This window comes from Limanda limanda, chromosome 16, assembly GCF_963576545.1.
Source record: "Limanda limanda chromosome 16, fLimLim1.1, whole genome shotgun sequence".
Taxonomy (NCBI): domain Eukaryota; kingdom Metazoa; phylum Chordata; class Actinopteri; order Pleuronectiformes; family Pleuronectidae; genus Limanda; species Limanda limanda.
Genome location: NC_083651.1, coordinates 19,398,151 through 19,422,112, shown reverse-complemented (window position 1 = coordinate 19,422,112; position 23,962 = coordinate 19,398,151). Strand labels below are relative to the sequence as shown.

At 41.6% G+C, this 23,962-nt stretch overlaps 2 protein-coding genes across 4 annotated transcripts; one reads left to right on the top strand and one right to left on the bottom strand.

Moving 5' to 3' along the window:
* Positions 1-438: 438 nt before the first annotated feature.
* LOC133021395 (sacsin-like) lies at positions 439-18,021 on the bottom strand. The gene is made up of 8 exons (XM_061088229.1): positions 17,954-18,021; positions 16,121-16,166; positions 15,750-15,837; positions 15,058-15,169; positions 14,523-14,669; positions 12,986-14,414; positions 12,217-12,305; positions 439-12,095 (listed from the first exon to the last, which is right to left on the bottom strand). The coding sequence occupies exons 2-8, from the start codon at positions 16,147-16,149 to the stop codon at positions 1,228-1,230; spliced, it is 12,762 nt and encodes a 4,253-aa protein (XP_060944212.1). The 5' UTR covers positions 16,150-16,166; positions 17,954-18,021; the 3' UTR covers positions 439-1,227.
* Positions 18,022-18,991: 970 nt separating this feature from the next.
* Positions 18,992-21,106, top strand: LOC133021678 (gastrula zinc finger protein XlCGF67.1-like). 3 transcript variants are annotated; one of them, XM_061088629.1, is made up of 3 exons: positions 18,992-19,109; positions 19,398-20,036; positions 20,506-21,106. In XM_061088629.1, exons 2-3 carry the CDS (start codon positions 19,589-19,591, stop codon positions 20,688-20,690), a joined length of 633 nt encoding a protein of 210 aa, XP_060944612.1. In that variant the 5' UTR covers positions 18,992-19,109; positions 19,398-19,588; the 3' UTR covers positions 20,691-21,106. The 3 variants fall into 3 exon arrangements, with proteins under 3 accessions (XP_060944612.1, XP_060944610.1, XP_060944611.1); XM_061088627.1 differs by having other exon boundaries at positions 19,398-19,461; positions 19,541-20,695; XM_061088628.1 differs by having other exon boundaries at positions 19,541-20,695.
* Positions 21,107-23,962: the final 2,856 nt, after the last annotated feature.

The following is a 23,962-nucleotide window of genomic DNA, read 5'->3' as shown; positions in this document are numbered from 1 at the left end:
CCTGTTTGGCAATGTTGTTTTTCAATAAAATACAACATTTGCATAAAGCAAGCCAATCCACTTTTCCATGTTGATAAGAGCTTTAAAACGAAAAAGAAATTATGGAAAAAAAAAAATTGATTAATTGCGATTAATTTTGAGTTAACTATGACATAAATGCGATTAATCGCGATTAAATATTTTAATCGTTTAACAGCACTAAAAAAAAGCAATGACTTAGGTTTGTTCTATATACTAATAATAATAATAATAGTCATAATTAAGAATGCTGGGCACACCCCATTCACACGGATGACGTGGTGCTGTACATATACACACATGCTGTGTAGGATTTAGCCATATTACAAACACAATCATTTGTCAAAACCTTACACTACATTACCTGTGAGAAGACTTCAAAACAAACATGAAACGGGAGTAAACTTTTCATCCTTTATTCAACTTGAATTTTGTATTCATTTTTTCTAACAGGAAAAAGGTGATTCAACTATAACAGATGTTTATTTCAAAATGATACGTGGAAAACTTTTGCACTTGCATTTTCTAAACAAAGTGGCACAATGATTACTTGGGTTTTCCGCTATTAAAGTTACAAAACTGAAAAGGAACATGTATTTTCATGACATAAATCAATCACTGTATATTTACACTCAGTGAGTACTTAAAAACATTAATAGAACATAAAGTACAGTGGATGAACAGGCCCACAGAAAGAAGCCATAAATGTGGAACACTTTCATAACAGTCACACAATGATCACTGTATATTGGTCCTCAGTGAGTGGTTATTGACACTAATAGAACATTACAAAGTAGCAGAGTGATTATACTGGTCCTTAGCAAGTATTCATGCATGTTGACATCACAACAACAATTATTTGATATCTGCATTTTCATGACATAAGGTGTTTTGTGAGAGTACTGATCCCTATTGTATTGTATTTTATTGTATTCAAATATACCGGCTGCTATGACGACTTAATTTCCCTTCGGGGATGAATAAAGTAATCTATCTATCTATCTAATGAGAAGTTATAAATGATAATGAATGTACTGATCCTCGGTGAGACATCAAGACGTTTACAACCAGGCAGAAAATCCCTGTTTCTTTACATTTCAGAAACTAATCATCTGGTGAAATTAGTCCAAAAAGAGAGACTTTAAAAAAAAAGTTATATTAATGTCTAAATACCAGCATATGGCTCAGCATTACATGACTCTCGCATTGCTAATTCACATACGCCTCAACTGCACTGAGAAGCTCAGACGCTTTCTCTAGTGCTTGCATTTCGTTCTCAGATTTGAACTGTCCGTTTGGAATGTGTGGATACCGATGGCAGTTGGGATACTGAGTCTTTTTGGCGTCCACTCCCAGTATCTTCAGATTTTGCACTATTTGAGGCAGATTTGTCAGTTGGAGGTTGTAGCCGGAAACTCGTGTGGCAAGGGCTGAGATGGAACTGCCGGCGAGAGGACGGCCGTGCTTTTTATACTCCGCGGCTGTAAGAGACTTTTCCACTGCTTGATGGACTTTGAACAGACACCATTCTGTGCTGCCCCCACCGGTGTCCTTGTTGGCTGCATTGAGATCACAGCGAGCCTGTCTGCACCAGCGCTGAGCCTCCTCTTTGTTCGGCTGTGGGACATTGCCATTATTGGTCCAAAAACCACCACCAGAGAATCCCTCTCGCTTACTACGGTGATAATGTGCCTCTTGATCCCATTGCTGGTAGAAGTTTCTGATATCCTGGGGACCTCTGGTTTTGCCTTTGCCTGTGAGAAGCTCATCAACTCGACTCATTAAGTATTTGAATGCCTCATTGGAAAGAACCTGGTGGTCAGGATTTTTGTCAGGATGCCACCTGAGGTACAGCCGCTTGATGGCTTTGCGCCACTCCTCTGCAGGAAGAGTCCATATCTCTGCCAAGCACTGATCAATTTCCCTATTAGCCTCGTCAAAAGAGGCTGGTAAGGATCTTGTAGATGATGACTGGGAATGAGGCGGCACAGCTCCCGCCAGTGGCTCAAGCTCCATGCAAGAACTGGATTTGCAAGTCCTCCCAAGTTTTGCTTTCTTTTCCCGTTTAATCTGATATATGTCGAGACAACTGACTTCAATTGGATCCTCTTCTCCAATATCGACTTTGTATCTGCGTGAAAGCTGCCCAGAGTTTCCAGGCAGTTCTTCAACAATAACTGCATAAATATACTTGTTGTCAGTGCTGTAGCCAACATATTCCCCCTCCTCAAAGTTATTGAGGATGTTCATGTCTAAGGAATCATGCCATTCCTTTGGTACTTCTGTCCCAGGGGCTGGTGGTTTGAAAAGCAAACTTTTAGTTTCAGTGCTGTCTTGGATCTTATTCATGGCCAGAGTTTTCTGAACATCTTGTAAACTGTCACACAAAAGGAGTTGTCCAAGGACTGGTAGGTGATCTGGTTCAATTCTGGTGCATAAAAGAGCAATAATCTCCTTTGTCAGTGTCATATTGACTTCACCTATAACCTTTATAGCTATGTCATCATTGTGTTTTAGGTAAAATATGCAGCCTTGTTGCCCTCGTGTGACAAAAACACCACTTTCAGTGGCAGTTTTCTCTAGCGGCTGTTCATTCAGCCAAAGCTTTGTTTCCAGGTTTTGGCAGCAGACGATCTGAATACTGCCAAAAATCTTCTCGCACATGTCAGCGGCATCTTCGTCTTGAATTTCCCCTTGAGACCCTGCTCTGATGAGACAAATGAGTCCATGTCTGAATGGAAATGAGGACAGATGCTGTTCAAACCATCCACTGAATTCACAGTCAGTCTCAAGCTCACAAAGCTCAAGGTGTGATTCCACTACTTTCTCCTCAGTGACATGAGACAGCATTTTTGGCTGAAGGTTTGGAGGCAGCATTTTCACCAGCCGATGATGCTCATAGGTGTCTTTCTCCAAATGGCATTCGCTGAGTTTTTCAAGCAACATGACCTCAGCCCCCAATGCTTCTTCTAACCGTTTGGTCACAAATGTTGTGTCATTGTAGTACAGTTTGCATGAGGGGTATAATTTACCATCTACTGCAGGAAGATACAAAGACTTCACATCTTTAACAAAGGACTTGTCTCTTTGGCCTTTTATTAATCCAAACAACATCTGAACAGCACGTTTTACAGTGATTAGTTGGTTTGCGTTTAGATGTGGTTTATCACAGGTGTCGGCATAAATTGCTGCCAGAACGTTACTATACTCCACAGCAGTAGGTTTTTCCTTAACACCTATATTATTGAAGAACTCTTCGTAAGTTATATCAACTACAGAAATGTTGTACAAATATGGTCTGAATTCATTGTGATAGGGGACGAAAAGAGACGTGTCTTCAGTCTTCACAAGTTCTTTGTCTTTTTCAACCAATACAATGGGCAGACCAGCCAGTGGCCGACTGTCAAATGTGTTTGTTTGCAGGAAGGCGTAGGAACTTCGAAACACAATAGCACGGGTTTTAATCAACTTGTCAGTTTGACAGGGAGACTGACAGATGTTGCTCATGTTGCTGGTTACACACTGTGGAGGTGGTTGATCATGGGCACCTGCATTTTTCAGCATCCGCAGCGGCTTCTGATAAACTGGTAAATGTATGATTGGCATTGAAGACCAAATCAATTCTTGATGCTTGGGATCGATTTCCATCAAAGAGCCTCTGATTGCAACAGCACTTCCCTCAGGGACGAATGGTTGGTGATAGTCGCACAGTTCTTTTTGAATTGTCACGGGGAAAATGAACTTGATGTCGGCTATGCTCTCCAGCAACTTTTCATTGTTTTCTTCCTCACTCACTTTAGTTAAGGCTTCCATAAAGAGTAATGATGATTTAGCTTTCAACTCTTGAAGCTGAAAGTTCTCTTTCGCTTCTGATTCCAACTGCTGTGCAAAAGTTATTATTTCATCGTTTGACAGCACATGCTTCATTCCAAGTTCTATGAGCAGCTCTTTTGCTTGTATTTTTTTTAGTGGATTTCTTTCATCAACCTCAGACCAAAATCTCTCAGGCACAAATCTCTCCTGGGGCAACATTTTCTTGTATAGCTCGATGCTATCATCAGAGAAATATGATGCTGCTTTCAAACAGCCTTTGGAATTGCGAATCAATTTGACCGTCTTCATCGAGGAGATGATTTGGTCCTTGTATTGACAGTAGTTGTCATCAAGTTGCAGGGACAGTAAGAGCTTGAAGCACTGAAGCGTCATCTTCTCTGTGAGTGTGTGTACAACAGGGAGAATGAACTTTATTAAAAACTCCATATCAGTCAGGATTTTGATGTTCAGTGATTGTGACAGATGGTAGTTTTTGAGAAAAATGGTGTTGCTGTTGTGCAGGAGGAACAAATCCGGAAACTTCCACAATTGTTCACTGTCAAGGATAAATACCTCCTTGTGTCCATCAATCCTCACTCTTTCACCAAATATTGTTTCAAATAATGGCAGGGACCTGAGCTTCCGCTGAAAGTCTTTAGTGTCTTTGGCCTTGGCCACTCCAGAGTGCAGGAAGCTCTGAAGCTCACTTTTCTCATCAGAGGAGAGCTGGGAAAACTCTGAGTGGTCAATTTTAAAAACCTGGTCCAGCACACAGCTTGCATCGTTCACATCCATAAGCTCAGAGTATAGAAGTGGATGTATCTGTTGATCTACATGCGTCTCGTAGAAGAATGTATTGTTGAGCTGCATGAAACCAAGTTTGAAGAGGATGTCTGATTTGTTTGAGGGACACTGAATCACACTCCTCATATCTTTCATTGTTTTTAAGAAGCACTTGTTGGTTAACCTTGGACACACAACCGGTAGAATGTAGCAGTCACTGAAAAGCTGCCTCACATCACTGAATGTCAGAGCTGGTTCGTCACCACTGGTTGTTGCAGGCTTAATTTGACTTGCTAAGAATTTCCAAAGTGAATTCAACCACACCAACATTGTCTTGTTTGGGACATGGAGACCACTGTCTGAATCAACAGCACAGCTATCAAGATGATGCTGAATTAAGGGCTTCAGATAGTTTGCTGCAAGGGGAACTGTCAGACTTTTGACGAGGTTAAATCTTTGCAGAACAGTCATGTGATCTCGGTTGGTCGGATAATCTGCAAATTGGTCCATGTATTTAATGAACAAAATGTTGTATGGTGATATCAGTTTAGGAGATTTAGAGTTGAACACTCTCAAAACTTTATCTCTTGTGAGGAGAAGTGGAAGCCCATCGAGTAAACTAGCGTTGTCCTTGGTCACCAGTGGCAACAAGAGATCTTTTAAGCAGAATCCCAGGAGCTCTGAACATCTTTTATCATCACTGATCAGAGTGGAAGTTATGGGCAGTGGTAATGCTTCATCTGTTTGCTTTGGGTCATGGAGAGGTTGTTCCTTCAGGAAAGTCCGTACAGTTGAAGGATTCACGTCTTTCATTTCAATACCGGCAGATTTGAAGCTTTTCCAAACTTCTTGCATTTTAGAAGTAAATGGAACCAATTTCATTCCCAGATCTTCCAAAATGAGATTCATCTCCTCATCGCCTGAATGTGTCAGGTAAAGTGCCTTTATTGGCTCAGTTTCTCTGATGTCACCCCAGTCAAAAGAGTATTCAATAAATGTGCGGCCTGCACTTACATGCGTTGATCTTCTCATCACAGGAATCACAGTTAGGCCTTTTTCCTTGATTGATCTGTACACCTCGTGTATCATTTGATGCCAATTCTGACCAACATCTTTGGACACATTTGGCCAAAAAAACAAATATGAATGATTGAAGAGTAAACACAGAGATCTAAATGACACGTTTGTCTTTGCAATTTTTTGGCTGATGTAATGAAGGAGATCTGCGTACAGTGGAGCAATGACACTCTGTTTCAATTGTTCATTCCACTCACTTTTCTGACTTTGCCCATCTTCTTTCCAAAGGCTTCTCCTGGAAGAGTCTACCTCAAAGTTTGCGTTGATGTGCACTGGAAGTCCTGTGGTCCCAGGCAAAGGAAGTGAACAAAATGCTTCGCCTTTAAAATCCAAACCACCACGAGGCTTACTCTCATCCTTTAAGCTCACACGTGCTGCTATTGCTGCTTGGGGAATTTTCTCTGATAGTATTTCCCTTCCCTCTCTGTTTTTGAATGAGCCAAACTGCTCTGCAACGATCCATTTACTTAGTCTTTTACTTGAGGTTGAAATCGTGGTTTCATAAATCGTGTTGTGCGGTGATGCTACTTCGTCAGATTGAAGTGCTTCTTGTTGAAGTTTTACAAAAGCATCCTTTTCTTCTCTGCTTTTCTGGTGTAGACGTTTTTCAACCACGTAGAGTGTTTTGAGTTTTCCTGAAGGATTGATTTCATGGACTTTGATTTTGCAGATGTTTTTCAGAAACAGAATTAATCCTTCAGGATCTTCAGAGAGAGCAGAGCACAGTTTTCTCATGTCATTGTCAGTGACTCCCTGCTTTGATATGTTGGAGCTGTTTGCCATGGTACCAATCCTCAGAGGTAATCTGAACATGGTGCCGTCTTTGAGAGGGAAGTCGTCTGGAAGAAAGGATTTGTAGACGTCCATGTACATGTTCTTAAATTCATCAGCTAGTTTATAGCCAATGCCAGGAAGTGGTTTGTCTGAAGAACCTTCAATGTATTTTTGATTGGGATCAGAAATGCACAGTAATTCATCTCCAGTGAGGATTGAGGGGCAGTCAGTCAAATGATAAACAGAGTTGAATCCAACACCATATTTTCCTGTCTTTCCTGGAGTGTTGTGCTTCCCTCCTTCTCCCAGGTGTTGAATTCCAGCCAGGTCAGCATCAGAAAACACTTTGTTGTTGAATACACACAGTGCTGGACCTTGCAGATGGTTCCATTTCTTCCCAAAAGTTTTTTCTTTGCCATGCTGTCGTTTGTCCCACACAAAATGTATTTCTGTTGCCTCTGCATCATCAGCATTTTGGATTAGCTCTTTAAGGATATCCTTTTTTGAAGGATAGGCTGAAATGATGTTTTTGATTCGAACTGTCAGTTCCTCCTGCTGCTCAAACTGAAATGCAAATGGTGAAATGTCAGCTACATTGCTTTCCAGAGTAAGATGCCTAGTTGTTTTTATTCCAAAGTGCTGAGCCATAGCACGTGCGATATTCTTGTGGCTTAATGTGACACCAGTAGCCACTGGCCTCCATGGGCTGTCATCGTAAAACAGCTCATTTGCAGGTTGCAAAACTCCATGTTCATTGGGTATCAGGCATTCAACAGTTGCTTTCTCTTTTGCCTCAAATATCCCTTTGTTTAAAATTGTGAGGCACGTTGACAGATCACTCTTTGGCAGGGGCTTGTTTCCATGTTGACAGTGCAAGTTCTGGAGCACAGTTTCAAACTGACTGATTGTGTATTTTTCCTCAACACCTACACATTTCCAGAGTTTTGTGAAACTTTTGAAGCCAGGTGGAAGTACATGCAGGTACGGTTTTGCGTCAAACTGCTCATTTTCAGCTACACAGTTCACATTTATAAATGTACTGCCTACAAGGATGAAAGGGAATGAATTTGCCCTCTGTGAGATAACAGTGGAGTTCTCAGACTCACTGAGCCCCTGGTTTAGAAACTTATAGCACTCATGTGCTATTTCGTGAAGCATAGGTTGGTCAGTGGATTGAGACTGCTTCGACATTTCTTCCAGCTGCTGAAGCACTGTCTCAGGACTTGGACTGTCGTGAACTCCTAAGATTTGTAGGATCGGATCAGTGTTGTATATCTTCAGATTGGTACGATCCAGCACAGGTTGCGTCATGTGCACAAGAAGTCTGCATTTGTCACTAAACACATCAGTGGGCCTTCTGAGTGTTGCATTTCCTTTCACTTTCATGTCACCAGGGGGAAATGCTGGAAGAAATTCCGTCTGCCTGAGTGTTACCCATTTGGGGGAGTCTTCCTCATACATGTGATGTTCCATAAGTGTAAAAAGGCATCTCAACCTCTCATATGCTTTATTTCTGTCAGTTTTCCAGGTTTGAGGGATTGTGCCGGCTTTTTCTGTGATTTCTTCCAGTGGGAGATAGTCACTTGCCATTCCAAGTTCCAACAAGCGCTTGATCCTTTTGGGGGAGCAAAAGTCATGTTTTGTCCCACCAAGCAAACGCCCCTCTTCTGCTTCAAAAAGACAGGCAGCTTTCCCTGATGGATCTACAAGTTTGTTGATATATTGCAGCTGTCCATCTGTTGTGGGAATGCATGGTTCGCTGAGGAGTCGATTGTCAATCCCTGTGACTTGAAGATCGATAGCATGCAGTAAAAGCCTATCTCTGCTCACAGGATCGATGGTATCAAGGTTGTTAAACACTACTTCTTGGTAAAACCTTTCCCAGGTCCATGTTCTGTTCTGTACAACCTTTTCCAGGCCTGCCTGTTTGAAGCTATTTTTCAGCCACAATGGAAGAGGAACAACAATGTTGGATGGTTTTAGATATTTTTTGCACAGCTGTGTGACAAGTTCACTGACGTCCTCATCCTCTTCGATGCTCTCATGTAGAAATATGGCAGTGTCCATTGAGCACCAATGTTCTCCATCACTAAAGAGCTCTGGACCTTTGTTGTTCTGGGCAATGGTGGAGTAAAACGCATCCACCAAAGGCTTGAAAGTTTCACTCACTTTCTCTCTATCAGGCCAGAAGGTGTGATAACAGTAATCTTTCAGTTGGTTGATTTCAGACATTTTCAGTGTCAAAAGTGTCATGACATATGCCTTCACTACAGGATCCTGGAGAAGGGCTTTGTTCCAGTCATGTTTCACCCCACTCTCCCACAGACCTTTTCGGTTGCTTGTTACGGCAAATGTACCATTTACATTAACTGGAAGACCTGTATGAATGGAAAGAGGAAGGAAGCAAAATGCCTGTCCAACAAGGTCGGTTTGTGATGAGCCCAGTTTCCCGGATTTTGCATTATTATTCAAAGGCACAGCAACCCCCCCTATGGGCAAAGAGAACCTGGCTTCTCTGTTTTTTTCAAGGGCCATTTTTAAAGACTTATCTGTTCCAAAGCAGTTGCACAGGAGCCAGGACTGGACTTCAGTCACTCCAGACTGCTGACTGGTGATTTGGACAACACTGACTGTGGTGGAGTCAATGACCTCTTCACATTTTCCATCAAGCTTCAACAGTGCTTTCTCAGCCTGATCCTGCTTTGACACAAAAGATGCATCAGGAATCCTCACTGCACTCACAACGGTTTTGGAGACGGTTAGAACGGCTTCTATTTCATCATCTCTTGGTGGAGTGGATGCATTGCTGGAGATCGTTTGTAGAGTTAATGCATTGACTTTCTTCAGGAAAAGCAGGTGAGTTTGTGAATTCGTAGTTAAGTGCTGTTGAAAAGTGAGGATATTGTGTTTGTGATACACCGTTGTGCTTATTTCTGACTGGAGAGCTTCTTCTTCAGTTCGAAAAGGTAGTTTGATCAGAGTGCCTGAATAAGGTTCAGGAGGACTTTGTTTGCTGAAATTGCAATCAAAAATGTGTTCATATGGTCCAAACTGACCAGGAAACCAACGGAAAAGTTGCTGATTAGAGAGATCAAGCTTGATTCCAGGATTTGTTTCAGTCCTGATGTGCTTTTTAAGATGAGTTACATTTGGATCAAGAATGAGAAGACTGTTGCCACTCAGGATGGAGGGAACATCTGTCACATGATACACAGTATTGAATCCAAGTCCAAACTTTCCAATTTTTTCCACTTGGGTTTCTTTTGAAGCAGCGCCAACTCGGACAATATTTTTCCAGTCCTCAGCTGTGAACTGCTCATTATTAAATGCCCAAAGACAGGGTCCTTGACAAAGAGCCATGTCAGGGTCAATGAGACTTTCAGGGGGATCTTTGTGCACTCGGAAGTCCACCAGGAATTTGCAGACCTCTGCTCCAGCATCTTCTGCATTCTGGATTAGCTCTTTGAATACATCACTTTCTTCATCATATTCTTTAAGAATGTTTTTAATCCTTGTTGTTATTGGCTCAGATTGCCCACACTGCTCTATTCCCACCAACTCTGGATTGAGGATAAAGGTACTGAGAAATTGAATGTTCAACCATTCAGCTGTTGCTTTTGTGATTTCCTCATGTACAACCTGAATTTCCTCCTGGCTGCACTTAAGATCTTTCAACCCATTTTTGCTGACATCACAGAAGACTGCTGTTGACCCTGGTTTCAGCGTGTATTGTTCACCCTCTAACATGACTGGCACTGGGATGTCATCCTTAACAGCCTTCTTCTCTCTCCAAAGCCAGTTAAGAATTTCTATTGACACTTGTACCTCAGAGGAACTTGCACATGGCTGTTGCCTTCCTTCAATATTTTGCTGGATAGAATGCAGAATGCCAATGATTTCTTCATCTGAAATTAGCGTTCTCAAGCCTGAGTCCTTGAGCAACTTCTTGTATGAGAGGAATTCATCGGGCACCTTTCCAATGTAAGGGCTCAGATCTAGATTAGGTGGGTAGTCAAGAACCAGATCCTTTGGTGAAACAAACTGGTTGTGGCTCCACAGCCAGCGTGTGTCCCCGTTTATCATTGTCGCAAATTCAGAGATGTCATCTTGCATGTGTTTGTAAATGCTATGCAGCTCCGTTTTGAAATCCACATCTCTGTCAGGATCAACCATTTTCTGGACCTTTGATGTCAGGACTGATAAATTGTCCATCACTTTTTCTGGTGGGGGTCGACATTTGAGACCAAGTCTGTTGCTTACTCTGTCAGTGACATTTCCCAGTAGAGGCATTACATGTCCAACAATGTCCTTGAAATCAGAATGTGTTACTTCATTTGGGCAGAAGAAACCAATTTTCTGAGATTTGTCATAACCAGGTTGATTACATGGGATCCATTTGAGCATTTTGAAGCTTTGAAACTCCTTATCTGAAAACTTTGACAGCAGTTTATCACCATCCAACAATTTTAAGAGCACCTGAGCTCTTTTCTCAGCCTCAGCTGGAGAGGAAACATGCATTTTGTCAATCCGTGTGGCGGCATTCAACAAGTGCTGAGGTGACACATCTGCTTTTTTATTTAGCAATCCAAGATCTGTTAGGCTTTCAAGCATTTGTGATGTGTCAGTGTACAGATGTGGGGGGAATAGATTTGAGTCAAAAATGACTGAGAAAGATTTAATTCTTGGATCCAAAAAGTTTGAGGCCTTTTTCAGCTGTCCGTTCACCTCAATGAAGCTCAAATCCTTGCATCTTTGTCTCAAGGTCTTATTCTGAGAGAAAAGGATATTACCATTCTGTAAAATCCAAGTCATGATTTTCTCTGTGTCTTCTTTGCTGCAAGATCTCTTCTCAATACAGGCAACAAGGAGAAGGACTGCTTCGGCTGTGTTCAAGGGAATAATTTTGAGCAGCTGTAACAATCTGCGATCAGCCTCAGTAGCACACTGCACAACTGAATCAGGCATTGGGAGCTCTGTTGGTACTGTTAGACCAGATGTCATAAGAACAGCCTTCTTTGATTGAGCTGCCGAACACACTCCTCTCATGGTTTGAAAGAGAGGTAACTTTGAGAGTAAATCATTCTCACTCTTTGAGAGAGAATCCAGACGAGAGAGATAATCTTTCAGCTCTTCTCGTGCTGTGCGAGAGGCCGTCATGAGTTCTCCAATGAGATTCTGAGGGTCTAAATTCACCAAGACTTTCATGACGCTCCTCGGAGATGGGCAGAGCACGTAAGAGTCTAAGTCTGTGTGCTGGAGCCATTCGTTTCCTCTCACCACTGTGCCACCGGCTTTAGTCAACAACTGAGCTATTTCATCTGGCAAGCTAATGTTTTTGCTTTTCTGAAAGATGAGGGTTGTACTCTGTTGTAGTTGTGCTAGTGACACAGCCTGACTGACAGACAGGGGGCTGATAGGTATTAATGGTATTCCAGTGAATTGACTTAACTCTTTGAAGTGAGTGTTGAGAAATTTCCAGAATTCTTGGAGCCATTCTAAAGGTGGATGTTGACTGCAGCCGATGTTCCAGGTTACGAGCCCCGTCCTGGTCTGCTTCCAGTCTGGTGGCAAAAACCTCCTTGTGTAGTCTGCCACTTCGTCTGCGTCAATGTTGATGACTTTGTAGAAATCTGAAACACACATTTTTGGAACAATATATGTATAAATATGTGTTGATGTAGTGAAACAACATGCAAATTACAGACACAATTCACTTTTAAATCACTGTTTTCTATAAAATCACATCCATACCTTCTTTGGACAGTTCATTCAGGTGGGTAATGCAGGCTGGACTGAGATCATCAGGGATGAAGAGGTGTTCGCAGCATGGCAGCAAGGCTCTGCACAAAAGATAGCACATGTTTCTATCAGTCTAGATTCAATCTAATGGAAGAGAAGATCAGAAACTTCTTAAAACCATATGCATTGTCAAATAAAATACTGAAGCAAGAAAGAGTAAGCCAATAAGTAGATTCACTGGATTCGGGGAACAACTGCCAATTTATATTAATATGGATCAAACTGTAAATACAGTACATTATAACTTGTGTAAAGGGTCAAGGTTTGGGGTTAGGGTTCAGGCTAAACTTAAAAAAAACGAGTCATATCTCTGGTGTTTTCAATGCTTAAGGAAAAAATCACATCGTTAAAAAAGCAAAGCATTTGAGATTGGGTGTGGGCCACAGGACCACCACACTTGCATGCAGTTATTTTCTACAAAAAAGCTCTGACAAGCCCACTGTATATGACCTGGCGTTCCCTACCTACAAATGTACAAGGGTTGTAATGATTCTACAAATCCAGGGTCTGGCTTAGGTTGATTTTCAAGCCATGTTTTGGTTGTTTTTTTTGCCACTTTGTGTTAGGGTCTGCAATCTGAGGGTTATTATCCACCTTGATCTAATCAAACTACCATTACGTTAATTGCTCATCATAACTAGACCAGACTAGATTGTGGGTGTTTGTCTCATGGTCTTCATTTTATTTATATGAATAATATTTTATTATAAATATATTTTACCTGGGAAATTCATCGCTGTCAATTAAAGCCGTGTCCTCCTCATTGTCCGTGAAAGATCTGAAAGAGCCATCATTGAGTGGTAGCAGCTGAAGACCCTCAAGTTCTCTGTATTCTCCATCACTCAATATGAACTCCAAAAGACATAGTTTGTCGTCTTTAGGGATGATATCGACACCAGTGTTGTGGAGAATGTCCCTCAAGAAAGCTGGCGTCACATATGTCAGGCTGCTGACAGGACAGGCCTCACGTATGGCTCTTGCAACAGGTCCCGGTAATGTGACAAGATTTTCTCCACAGGAAACCAAAGTATTTTTAATGGCGGACAGTATTTCAGAGCTTGTTGGAGCATTACAGGGGAACACAGCTTCAGATAGAGTGATGAATTTTTGTTCATCTTTTGCGAGAGAGAGGAGAGCCACATCCTGTGAGAACAAGTGACTGAGAACATCCAGACCAACAGCATGCCATTTGTCTTTGTGCTGTATCTTGGTGATATCTGGCCACAAATCGTACACAGAACAGAGAGGCAGAACAGACTGCTGGGCAAGTTTGATAGCATCTTGAATGATCGTGAGGTATGCATGAGGGAGCACATCCTTCATCAGCAGTTCATTCCACATGGCATGTTCATCATGTCTCTGGTCTTCCTCTTGCCACTTGATGTGTCTTCTGTTGTCTGTGAGACCAAAGCATGCGTTGACATTAACTGGGAGTCCTGTTTTGTTGGACTCATTGTTTGGGAGGGGAAGGAAGCAGCTCAGTCGACCTTGGCTGCTGTCTGTTCGCTCTCCACAAGGGAATGCCAAGTCAACTTGAGGCAAAAATTTCAACTTTTCTGCGAGTGCATCTAGATTTTCTACAATGCCTTCCTTCATGGTACATGTTGTCACAAGCCACTTTGTTTCTCTGTGGGCGTCTGCATGGAGGGTGATCAGTTTGAACCTTGTTAAACACTCAATGACTGACTCATCTTCTGACTTCAAAACGACATCCGTGTTCACTGAGGATATCACCTTAAGTCTGGTGGTCACAGTGCCATGTACGTCGATATGTATCAGTGACACAGAAGTCACATTTTTGAGGAACAGGAGGCTCTGGTCCGCATCTGCAATGAAGCTGTCGAAAAGCTCAACCACCTTGTCAGAGTCATACAGATTATCTGAAATCTCTGATGTCTCGTCGCGCAAAGGGAATCTGAAAATTGTGCCGTCAAAGTACTGATCCTCCGTGATGACTTTTGACCACTCTTGTTCGCTCACAAGTGATACTATATCTCTAAAGGGTTGGAACTGATCGTGCATGAACGTCAGAGCTTCTTGGTGTTCTGGATCATCCAAAGACCACAGATAACCTCCATTTCTTTCTCCAAATATTTTTTCTTGGGGGTCCAACAAGCCAAGGTGTGCTGAGCTGAATATACTCGGCACATCTGTAAAAAAGATTAAATAAATATTTTGCCGTTAATTTGCAACGTACTTTATTTAATACTAATACTTTGACTATGAGGCACATGGGTAGTGAGTGCACATGTTTTTACCTGTTATGTGGTAGACAGAGTTGAAGCCGATTCCAAACCTCCCGACTTTGTTTGGGTCATAACGCTTGTCACTCCTCCCTGCCCTCTGAATTGCTTTCCAGTCATCACCAGTAAAGGCAGCATTGTTGTATGCATATAGAGCGGGACCTAAAAAGTTAGTTTCAGAGAAAAGTGCTTATGGCATTACATCAATTCATGCTTGTGTTCATTAATGTTCTCCAGTTTCTCTCAAACTGCTTAATTTGAAGTCCACCGCTGCAAAAACTGAGGTAAAAATGCTGTAGAAATAAAGCAATTAATTTCCTGGTCAGATCCAGTATTTAAAACTGTTGGGTAAAACATCTGTAATTAATACAATAGTAGTCGTGGGATCTGTAACCAGCTACATACATTACATTGCAGAGGCTGTTTTACATCTGCAGAGAAGATGATTATTAAATATCACACTTCTTATCAAGTGATCATGAGAACCAGGTTTTGCTGTTTGACTTATAAGCTCTATCATCAAGTTATCAATTATTTATAAATTTGTTACCTTGGTATTTTTCCAGTTCATCAGTCCACAGGCTCTTAGTCCCATAGCTTCTCTCATCGTGGATGAAAACCACTTCTGTGGCTTGACCATCATCTGCATTTTGAATCAGCTCCTGTTGACAAATAATGATCATGACCATGAACAGAGTTTAGAAGACCGGAGGCCTTTGGTACAAAGTAAGATTTGCGTTTTTCAGGGTAAGTTTGAGTTTAATTCAGAGTTTTCAGCTCTCATTAATTTCTTATGAAGTAGGTAAATTGGCAGTTCAGGATTAATTACAGGGTCTCTGAGGAGGACAAGGGTCTTCAGAGACCCACAAAATCCTTTTGCCTACTCTGATGACGAGCTTTATGAAAGATATACATCCTCATCACAGGGAATGATAAACCTTTGTCAGGTGCTGGAGCGTTATATAACCAACTTGCATGTTTTAATGAAGCTAGCAGCGTAATGTTAGCCGTCGTGGTGTCTTTTCCCCTGACTTGAGAAATGTTCTGATTAAATCAGTAACGTAATGTCACAATCTGCTCACTGGAACATCTTCCTGTATAACGCTCGTACAGTTTCAATCAACACAAACATTTGTTCCAAGCACTTTAAGCGTTGGATTGAGCCTCTAGCGTTTAGCATAGCTTAATTCCCATGCCTTTTTCAACCAGTATTTGACAAGTGAGCACTGACTGTATACCAACCTTCAGAATCTGTCCACCGTCTGGGTATCGACGTAGAATATCTTTCAGGTAGTCAATGAAGGGTGGAGCTGTTGCCCCGAAGGACGTTCTAAACAAAGCAGCAGGATTAAAGAAAAAGAGTTAGAATCCAAATCAACACAAGGCGAGTCGTCCAAGTACTTAAGAGATTGTAAGGGTGGGGCTAGACAAGTCAGAGTAAGAAATACATTTAAAAAAAAGAAAGCTATAAACAGAATCATAAGATAATATTAGGCTGAATTAATGATACAAGCACATTGATCAAAATTACCAAAAGTGAAACATAAGGTGATGTCCCTCTCACTGTAATGGGTCAGAGCATCAATGTATAAACAGATACAGGTGAAACTCACCCAGCTTTTTTCTTTGTCTTCTGACTCATCCTGCCTGTGTTGGGTGCTGTAACAGAATCACATTATTGTGACAACTGCATTGACTCCAGCATAGTTACTGGCGTTAATAATGAATTGAAAAAGATTAGTTAAGTTCCTGAGCACTTTACAAAGCAAACTGTTCATATACAAAACATATCATAAATACATCAGCGCCGCTGAGTTTTTGTTTGAATGCGTTGCAAAGCTAGATCACATTTAATTGTCCCCACAGCATGGCAGCTGACATTGGCTTTGTTTACATAGACACCAATATTAATACCTGACATTAAGCCGCTTAAGAAAATGGTCTCACTGTCAAGCAACTATTTATGTTATGGTCAGACTATGGTCTATAATATGCAAACGGGAATGTGAATGGAATATTCTGGTAGCAGCTCATGTAAACATTCTGATCAAAAATCAATGGTGTGACTTATCATCCACCAACTGTCTCCCTGAGACAGTCGTTAATAAGTAATTGTAGCTAAAATCACAGTCATTGTCTTGGATTTGTTTGTTTGCTGATTTTGTCAGATGACACTGTGGTGATGAAGAAAAGCAGCTTGGAATATGTTAATCTGTGGTCTTAATGGACCAGGGTTTATTTCATGGTGGTCCTGCTTTCTGAAAAGAGAATCAGAGAAATATATAACAGTTCAAAAATCTCAAGCCTGAATGTCTATTCTGTGAGACCGGAAGTGGGCGGACAGATTCACCCGTAATCTTCAGACACATGGCAGGCTGCCACACGATGACATCATGCATGTGGTAATTGCTGTGTGACGTCATCCGGCAACACTAACCAACATTTTGAGTGTGCTGAAATTCAGTTGCACAACATTTTACATTCACCCCCGATAAACCACATTACATGAAACAAACAACAAGGCAACAACTAAGCAAATGTTACACACCATTTAACAGCAACAATGTTAATGCATAACAATGTTCATTAACAGTGACAGACAGTAGCCTTCTTTATTACTATGGTGTGTTAAAATTGTATTTAATATGCAATGGGCACAAGGAAGTGTTATAAAAAAAATTATTTTTAAAAGTATCAGGGAGTGAAATAATGTGATGACTCAGGTTTCTGCCTTATTTCCACAGTTTTATCTGGAATTAAAAAATGTCTGCAGAAACATCAGCAACTTGTTAATGTCAAAAACCATAACCCTGTATTAACGCCACCATGTGCATGACAAAATAAAATGCATAGAAATCAGTTAGAACTGCATTTAATAGTTTACCGCTATATGTATTTAGATTTTGAATTAGTTTGCCATATCAAGAGTAAGGGTGTGGTTCAGACATGTATATTCAGACCCAGAATGCCAGTGTAACAAATTTATAGTCTTTCATCACACAGACTGATTCTAGATCAGTTTTCTGATTAATTGAAAATCAAGATACAAGCAGGTTAGTGGTGCAACAACCCAGTTTCCTGTTTCATGTCCAGATCATTTTTGCTGACTCACACTGCATATTGAAGATGCAAATACCATCTTTTGCAAGTGGACTCGAGACTAACATAGCAAAGTTTCAGCCATCCAAATTATAAGGTTAAACTGATCCAGTGTAGAGGATTATATGGTTTTACAGTTAGTTTCCATCTTGACAATACCCGTGTGCTCACTACAATAATTAACAAATATTGACTTAATTTAGGCTCAACTCAGATGATCCACATCTGTGCCTTTACACGACTGGAAGTGTGATTTAGATTTTACTGGCTCAATAAAAGTATCAAAGTAGGAAGTGGACAAAATAATTAATAAACCAAAAATACAAACAGCAGTAAAAACACTGTACCTCAGACATGTGGGTCGCCGGGTTGTCTCAGGTCTGCAGATGCTGGGATGTCCACTGACTGACTGAATGGAGTTTCATCATGAGAATATAAAGACTGAAGATGTCCTGCCCCAACGTGACGAGACGTTTCCTGTTTCACGTCTGTTTCTTTCGTCAGAACCAGTTCACCCAAAATGAAACTTTACCCAGAGACCGTTTCATCAGAAATGCTTCCTACAGGGTTCATTTGTTTTGGCTGCGTCAGGGAAAACGAAACTTAACTCTGTGTGCGTGCGCGCGTGTGACGAACACACACTAACGAACACACACGAACACGCACACAAACACACGCACACGAGCGCACGCACATAACGCACACACACGAACGCACACACTCACAATCACTGCACTTGCACACAAGTGTTTATTATCACGTGGTTTTCGGATAATCAGAAATAACTTCCTGACTGAGAAAATTAACCTGAACGCCACTTGTACGTGGAACAACTCGGAAAAGCATGCGAATGTTACGTCATCACGTAAAAATAAAATCATACAAGTTTGCATTCAGCTCTAATTAGACTTTTCTAATGCAACAAATTGTCAAGGGTTAAACTTGTGTCACTTGCAAACCGTGTGTCCATCTCACACAAGATCCAAACTCTATATATTTAAGCCAAAAGATACGTTTTTAACTTGTTTATTTGAGTTCAATTAATTGATCTTTAACTCGATAGTCTTAAGCTCTTGATGGTCTTTTTAATGTGTTATATTTTATTCTTTTTCTATTTTACTCACTTCAATACATCTATCCTCTTTTAGGATGATATCATGTTATTCTCTAAACGTAAATACAACACTAGTTTTTCTTTGTTTTGTTTTTAGAGTGTCCACAGCATGTGAACGCACCGTGACTCTGCAGTAAAATATTTTATATTAGAGTCCCAGAGTAAAATCTAGACATGTTCCTCCGCCACTCGCTAGATGTCACTGCAGCCTGTTGTATTTTGTGTGATGTTTTCGCCACAGATCCGGGGGCGGGTCCTCACAGCAGGAAAAAGCCAGGACGTAAGATGTGATCGGACAACAGATTGTGTCACTATGACATTTGTCTGCATTTGAGAGACAACTGCTTTCTACAACCGCACGTTTCCGTCTCTACAGAAGGATGATCGCGGTATGTGAAATCATTTATTTATCCGCCATTACTCACGTTCTCCAATAACCTCATTGTTCAGGGCGAACACTGAGGCCTGCGGCGCAGCTGATTGGTTGTTCAGTCCAGCGGTGCACATCTGGATTCTTAGATGTGGACATCAGTCTGCTGTCATGTCCATCGGCAACCACTCTCATCAGACCTGCTGTGCGCTGTACATGCACGAGCTCAACCGTGACTGATCACCGCTTGTTTGCCAACAAAGACCCACATTTGATTTGCAATATATTTTTTACACTTCCACTTTAGCCTCTCGTCTATTTCTGGGCCACAAGAAGACCAGAAGAGCTGCATCGTTGCCTGAAGTGGCCTGGTTTGTTTTCATAATAACACAGCTGATAGGCAGAGGTGGGTGTACTCTGTTTAACTAAATAGGTGTTTATGACTTTCAGATGTCCCTGTGAAACCCCGGCTCCTCCACTGTGGCTGTAGAAAGCACCATGCTGGATAAACCCAGTGATAAAGACCAACAGGCTGGCCACTGCTCAGACTGTGGATGCACTTTCAGCCAATCAGAGCCCGACTCAACCAGCACGTCATCCCCTCCCAACCAGCAGCAGACACTCCAGTCCAGGTGCCCGTCCTGCCAGGCGGGCGGCAGCCTTTCCAATGGCCGACGGCCGCACCGGCGCCTACGCCTGGACCCCCACATCTGCAGCCTGTGCAACAAGACGTTCATCTCATCCGCCCACCTGAATCTTCACCTCGCCTCCCACAACAAGGAGAGGAAGTTCGGATGCAGCACCTGTGGCAAGTTATTCCACCAGGCCTCCCATCTGATGGCGCACAAGATAATCCACAGCGGAGACAGGCCGTTCAAATGCCCGGACTGTGGCAAGACCTTCGGCCGCGCCTCCCATCTGAAGACGCACAGCCGGCTCCACACTGGTGAGAAACCCTTCAAGTGCTCCTACTGTGACAAGTGTTTCACGCAGAAGGCCGGGCTCCTAGCGCACGTTCGTGTTCACACAGGGGAGCGGCGGTACAAGTGTGAGCGGTGCGGTGAGGGTTTTCGGTCTTTGTCCCTCCTGCTCTCTCACAAGGCCCAGGAGTCCTCTGGGAAGGCCAAGCCAGCACCGGCAGCAGCACCGACCCAACCTGAGAAAACAGAGGGTAGCAAAGAGGATCTGAAGTGCGGCGTCTGCTGCCGCACCTTTGTCCGATCGTCGTACATCCGGCTGCACATACGCCTCAAGAAAGGACTGCGGCCATATCACTGCAAAGTGTGCAACAAGACCTTTGTCAAGCTGGACACTTTTGTTAGCCACTGTGATAAACACTTGAGGAAAAAAAAGGATAAAAGTAAGGAGGTTAAGGTCAAAGTTGTAAACCCCCCTCTGTTTGTTCCACTCTCCAGGCCTTCATCACCTCCTCTTCCTCCTGCTCCTGAATCCTTACCCACTCAGCCTTTATCCTCAGAAGTCAACACACGCTCCAGGTCAAAAGCAAAGAGTAAAACAGAGCAGTGACCAGGACGCAGGCATCTACTTAGACAAAAATCTTCTTCTCATCTTTAATGCAATTCTGATATGGTCATATTAAGATATTGTCTTAAATACACCTGAAACAATCAAAAGTCACTCGTCTCCAAATTCCCGAAAAGACAAAGAACTAATTTGCCGTTGAATAACTCCAGAAACACAACAGACTTTTATTAATGTTAGTTTGCGAATTGCACAGTTATGTTATTTAGAATACTGAGGTTTATTGCGAATAATTCAGTGTTTTTATTGCACATTTTAGCTCGTGTGAGCCATTAGTACACATAATATATATGAGGCATGCATGATCACTTTAATCTTTTCATTTAGACAAAGAAAAGAAATCTCCAATTGTTGTAATTCATGGTTAATATGTTTTTTTCTTAACTCCACACAGGCCCATTGGCTTTTAAACACTTGTACAAATTACAAATGCAAAGTAAATGTATATTGTGGAAAAATAAAGACAGAAACATAGTGTGTTGAACTTGAATTCTCATTTATTGCAGGTGCGTCCACGAATATTTGATAAAAACATGTTTCTGTTGATCATTGTCAGCACAGCAATGTCTTCTCTGAAACCGTTTCCCCCACTGAGCCCAAACAAGCATTTAAATTGAAATTACACTGATCATCCGCTGATCATTCATACCCAACCCTCCTCCTATTGCATTCATCATGGTGTGTTGAATCACCTGGGCCTGTGGATATCACGTGTACCACAGTACGGCTACATGTCCGCCCATGTATGAAGGTCGCTCTGCCATTACAGGTCATAAGCAGCTCGCAGCTGATGCCTTCACTGACCCTCAGCCTAACAGAGGATGAGTCACTGGTTTTCTGTGGACTTCCACCTGTGATTGACACGTTGAGAGCCTCACGGATGTAACAGAGTCACATTGCATGGGAATAACCCAATCAAGGTGCTATAAAATATGATCAAGCAATCTCCCACCACTTTATGGGTTATAGTCCATTAATTATATTGAGTAGTTGAAGCGTATGAAGTAAAGATTTCTGCCTTGCAGCTGTCAGTGACCTCTCTGCTGCTGTTGATGTTCCAGTGCAGGACAATGGCTCCACCTATCGAGTCTCCCTCATACACATTGACCGGCCTGTCCAACATGAAGAGAGTCTGTTTCCAGGGCGTTGGCCTGAAGAGAGAAGAGGCGATTTTATATTGTCCGCCGTTAGAGACTTTGACTTCTTACATCTGACGAGGAGGTTATGCCTTCATTACTGTATAAGTGACTTTCACAAGCATTACACAAACACTGCTGAATCGATCTTATTGAAACTTTGTGGAAGGATGTGGTATGAGCTGAGGAAGTTAAAAATATGAGTAAAGAACGCAGATATCTTGTAAGAAATGGAAAAAGAGAGTATGTATTAACAGGTTAAATTTGGTTAATGATCCAGATGTATTTGATACGCTCTGTGAGGGCCCTTTTAGTTTGGACTAGAAGATGAGCGTTGGGTTAAAACACAGACGTTCTCGGTGGTGTTCAAGTCAAAAGTATTTTAATGTTTACCACTCACTAATTTTGTTAATTTGAATTATGTGAGTTTGCTGTTGGAAACGGCTGTAGGTGAATAAACTATGTTCCATGTTGTAACAGCATGACAGCGAGAGGAAGTGCTGAGGGAAGTTTTTGTGTGTTATTCTCTGAGGTCAGTCCAGTGTTTAGCTCCACTGTTGCACCTCCTGTCTCCAGGCTCTCGAAATGAACAGTGTACCAGGCCATGAATCCGTGGAAAACTCCAGCTCCAACTCCAACTACAGAACTGAAACTGACCCTCGAATTCCTGAGAAATGAAAGCACAATCCTTTGGTTTCGGAATCCAAGGTGTATGGGATGGATCCATTTTGAATATAAAAAAAAAAATCACAGGGAGCAGTGATTTTGAAGCGACAATAATGAGTGATTCATGTTTAAAAATATAAATAAGACAGGTATGATATTAGAGTGATGTTCATGCTGTGAAAGTTGAGTTGTGTGTATTTTGTATTGCAACAGATAACCATATGTTTTTACCTACAACATAACGAAAAATGTGTTTGAGAATCATTATAATATTTCATGTATTATTTAGACAAATCAAGAGAATGTGTTTAAACCATAACATGCTGTTCATACCATATAGTATCATCGTCTATCCAGCAGATGGGGGCATAGATTCACTTATTTTCAGTGCACGTTATGTCTGACCGGAGTAAACAGTATTCTAGTATGTTACCCAGAGATTCTGTTCCTCTGATTTACCAGATTTACTGTGTATTATAACTCAAAGTGAATTTGTCAGTTAGAAAACTTGCAAGCTTACAACACTATCTGTTTTTTATGGTAGCGATGATTGACCCACGCGCATTCTTGTGATATTTGGATGGTAATTTATACTTATATACTTCTATGCATGAGCAGATTACTGAATGGGTCTACAGGGCACAGGTCCAGGAGCACAAAGAATCACATAGTCAGGAGTCCCTGGGCCAATTAAGTGGACTGTTAACATTTTTCATTGGGAAGTCAATGGAACGACTACAAATGGACACAAAGTGACAACAAAAAGATCCACAATGACCCTAAAGGTGCACAAAACTGCCATAAAAAGAGACAACAAATCCATAATGAGACAAGTCAACAACCAATAAGAGAATCAAAATGAACTCGCTGTAGCTCTTGCTCCCATAGAGGTCGGACCGAGCAACTTTCATCTATTTGTACACAGGTACCCATTGTCTTATAGTTCATCCACGTTTATCAATCAAATTATTTATTTACACAGTCCATTGGAAAGACACATGATGGGGTAAAATATTACAAATACAAACATTAAAGCAACTGTTTAACCAGAAATGTCCAAACTTGCAAAAAACTTTTAATGGCATGCAGTCTGGTGTTTACGTACATCTCTTGTCTGACAACATCTCCAAGTGAAGCTTCTGCATTATGAGAAAAAAATGTATCCCTAACCCTAAAAACTAACGGGATCCACGTTAACAATCACCAATTTCCTCTTTGTAATACAGGTGGTCCTGTGTCTGTCCTGTATCTCTCTGAGTGGTGCGTTCAAAGAAATGCGTCATATAAAGCTGAGTAGGTGAACAGCAGCTTCTTGCATTTTGATTGATGTCTATTTTTGTTTCGCTGCATTGTCTAGCAAACATAACTTTGAGAAAAGATGGTTATTGTGATGGATTTCATGACTCTAGTCAGATGTATGTCTTGGTGACACTACCATAGTCAGTACTGTCTAGAGACCATAGAATATATATAAAGATGGATGACAGGACAGCTCCCTGAAGGGAAGCCAAACTGTCTTGGTCTTCAC

What these genes read in the sequence shown, in the direction of transcription:
- LOC133021678 (XM_061088628.1), top strand. Translation starts at nt 19,589, where the DNA reads ATGCTGGATAAACCCAGTGATAAAGACCAACAGGCTGGCCACTGCTCA.
- LOC133021395 (XM_061088229.1), bottom strand. Translation starts at nt 16,149, where the DNA reads ATGAGTCAGAAGACAAAGAAAAAAGCTGG. An exon ending in TGAACTGGAAAAATACCAAG is followed by an intron (nt 14,670 to 15,057) that starts GTAACAAATTTA and finishes CTAACTTTTTAG; the next exon opens with GTCCCGCTCTATATGCATAC. An exon ending in GACAGCGATGAATTTCCCAG is followed by an intron (nt 12,306 to 12,985) that starts GTAAAATATATT and finishes TCTTTTGTGCAG; the next exon opens with AGCCTTGCTGCCATGCTGCG.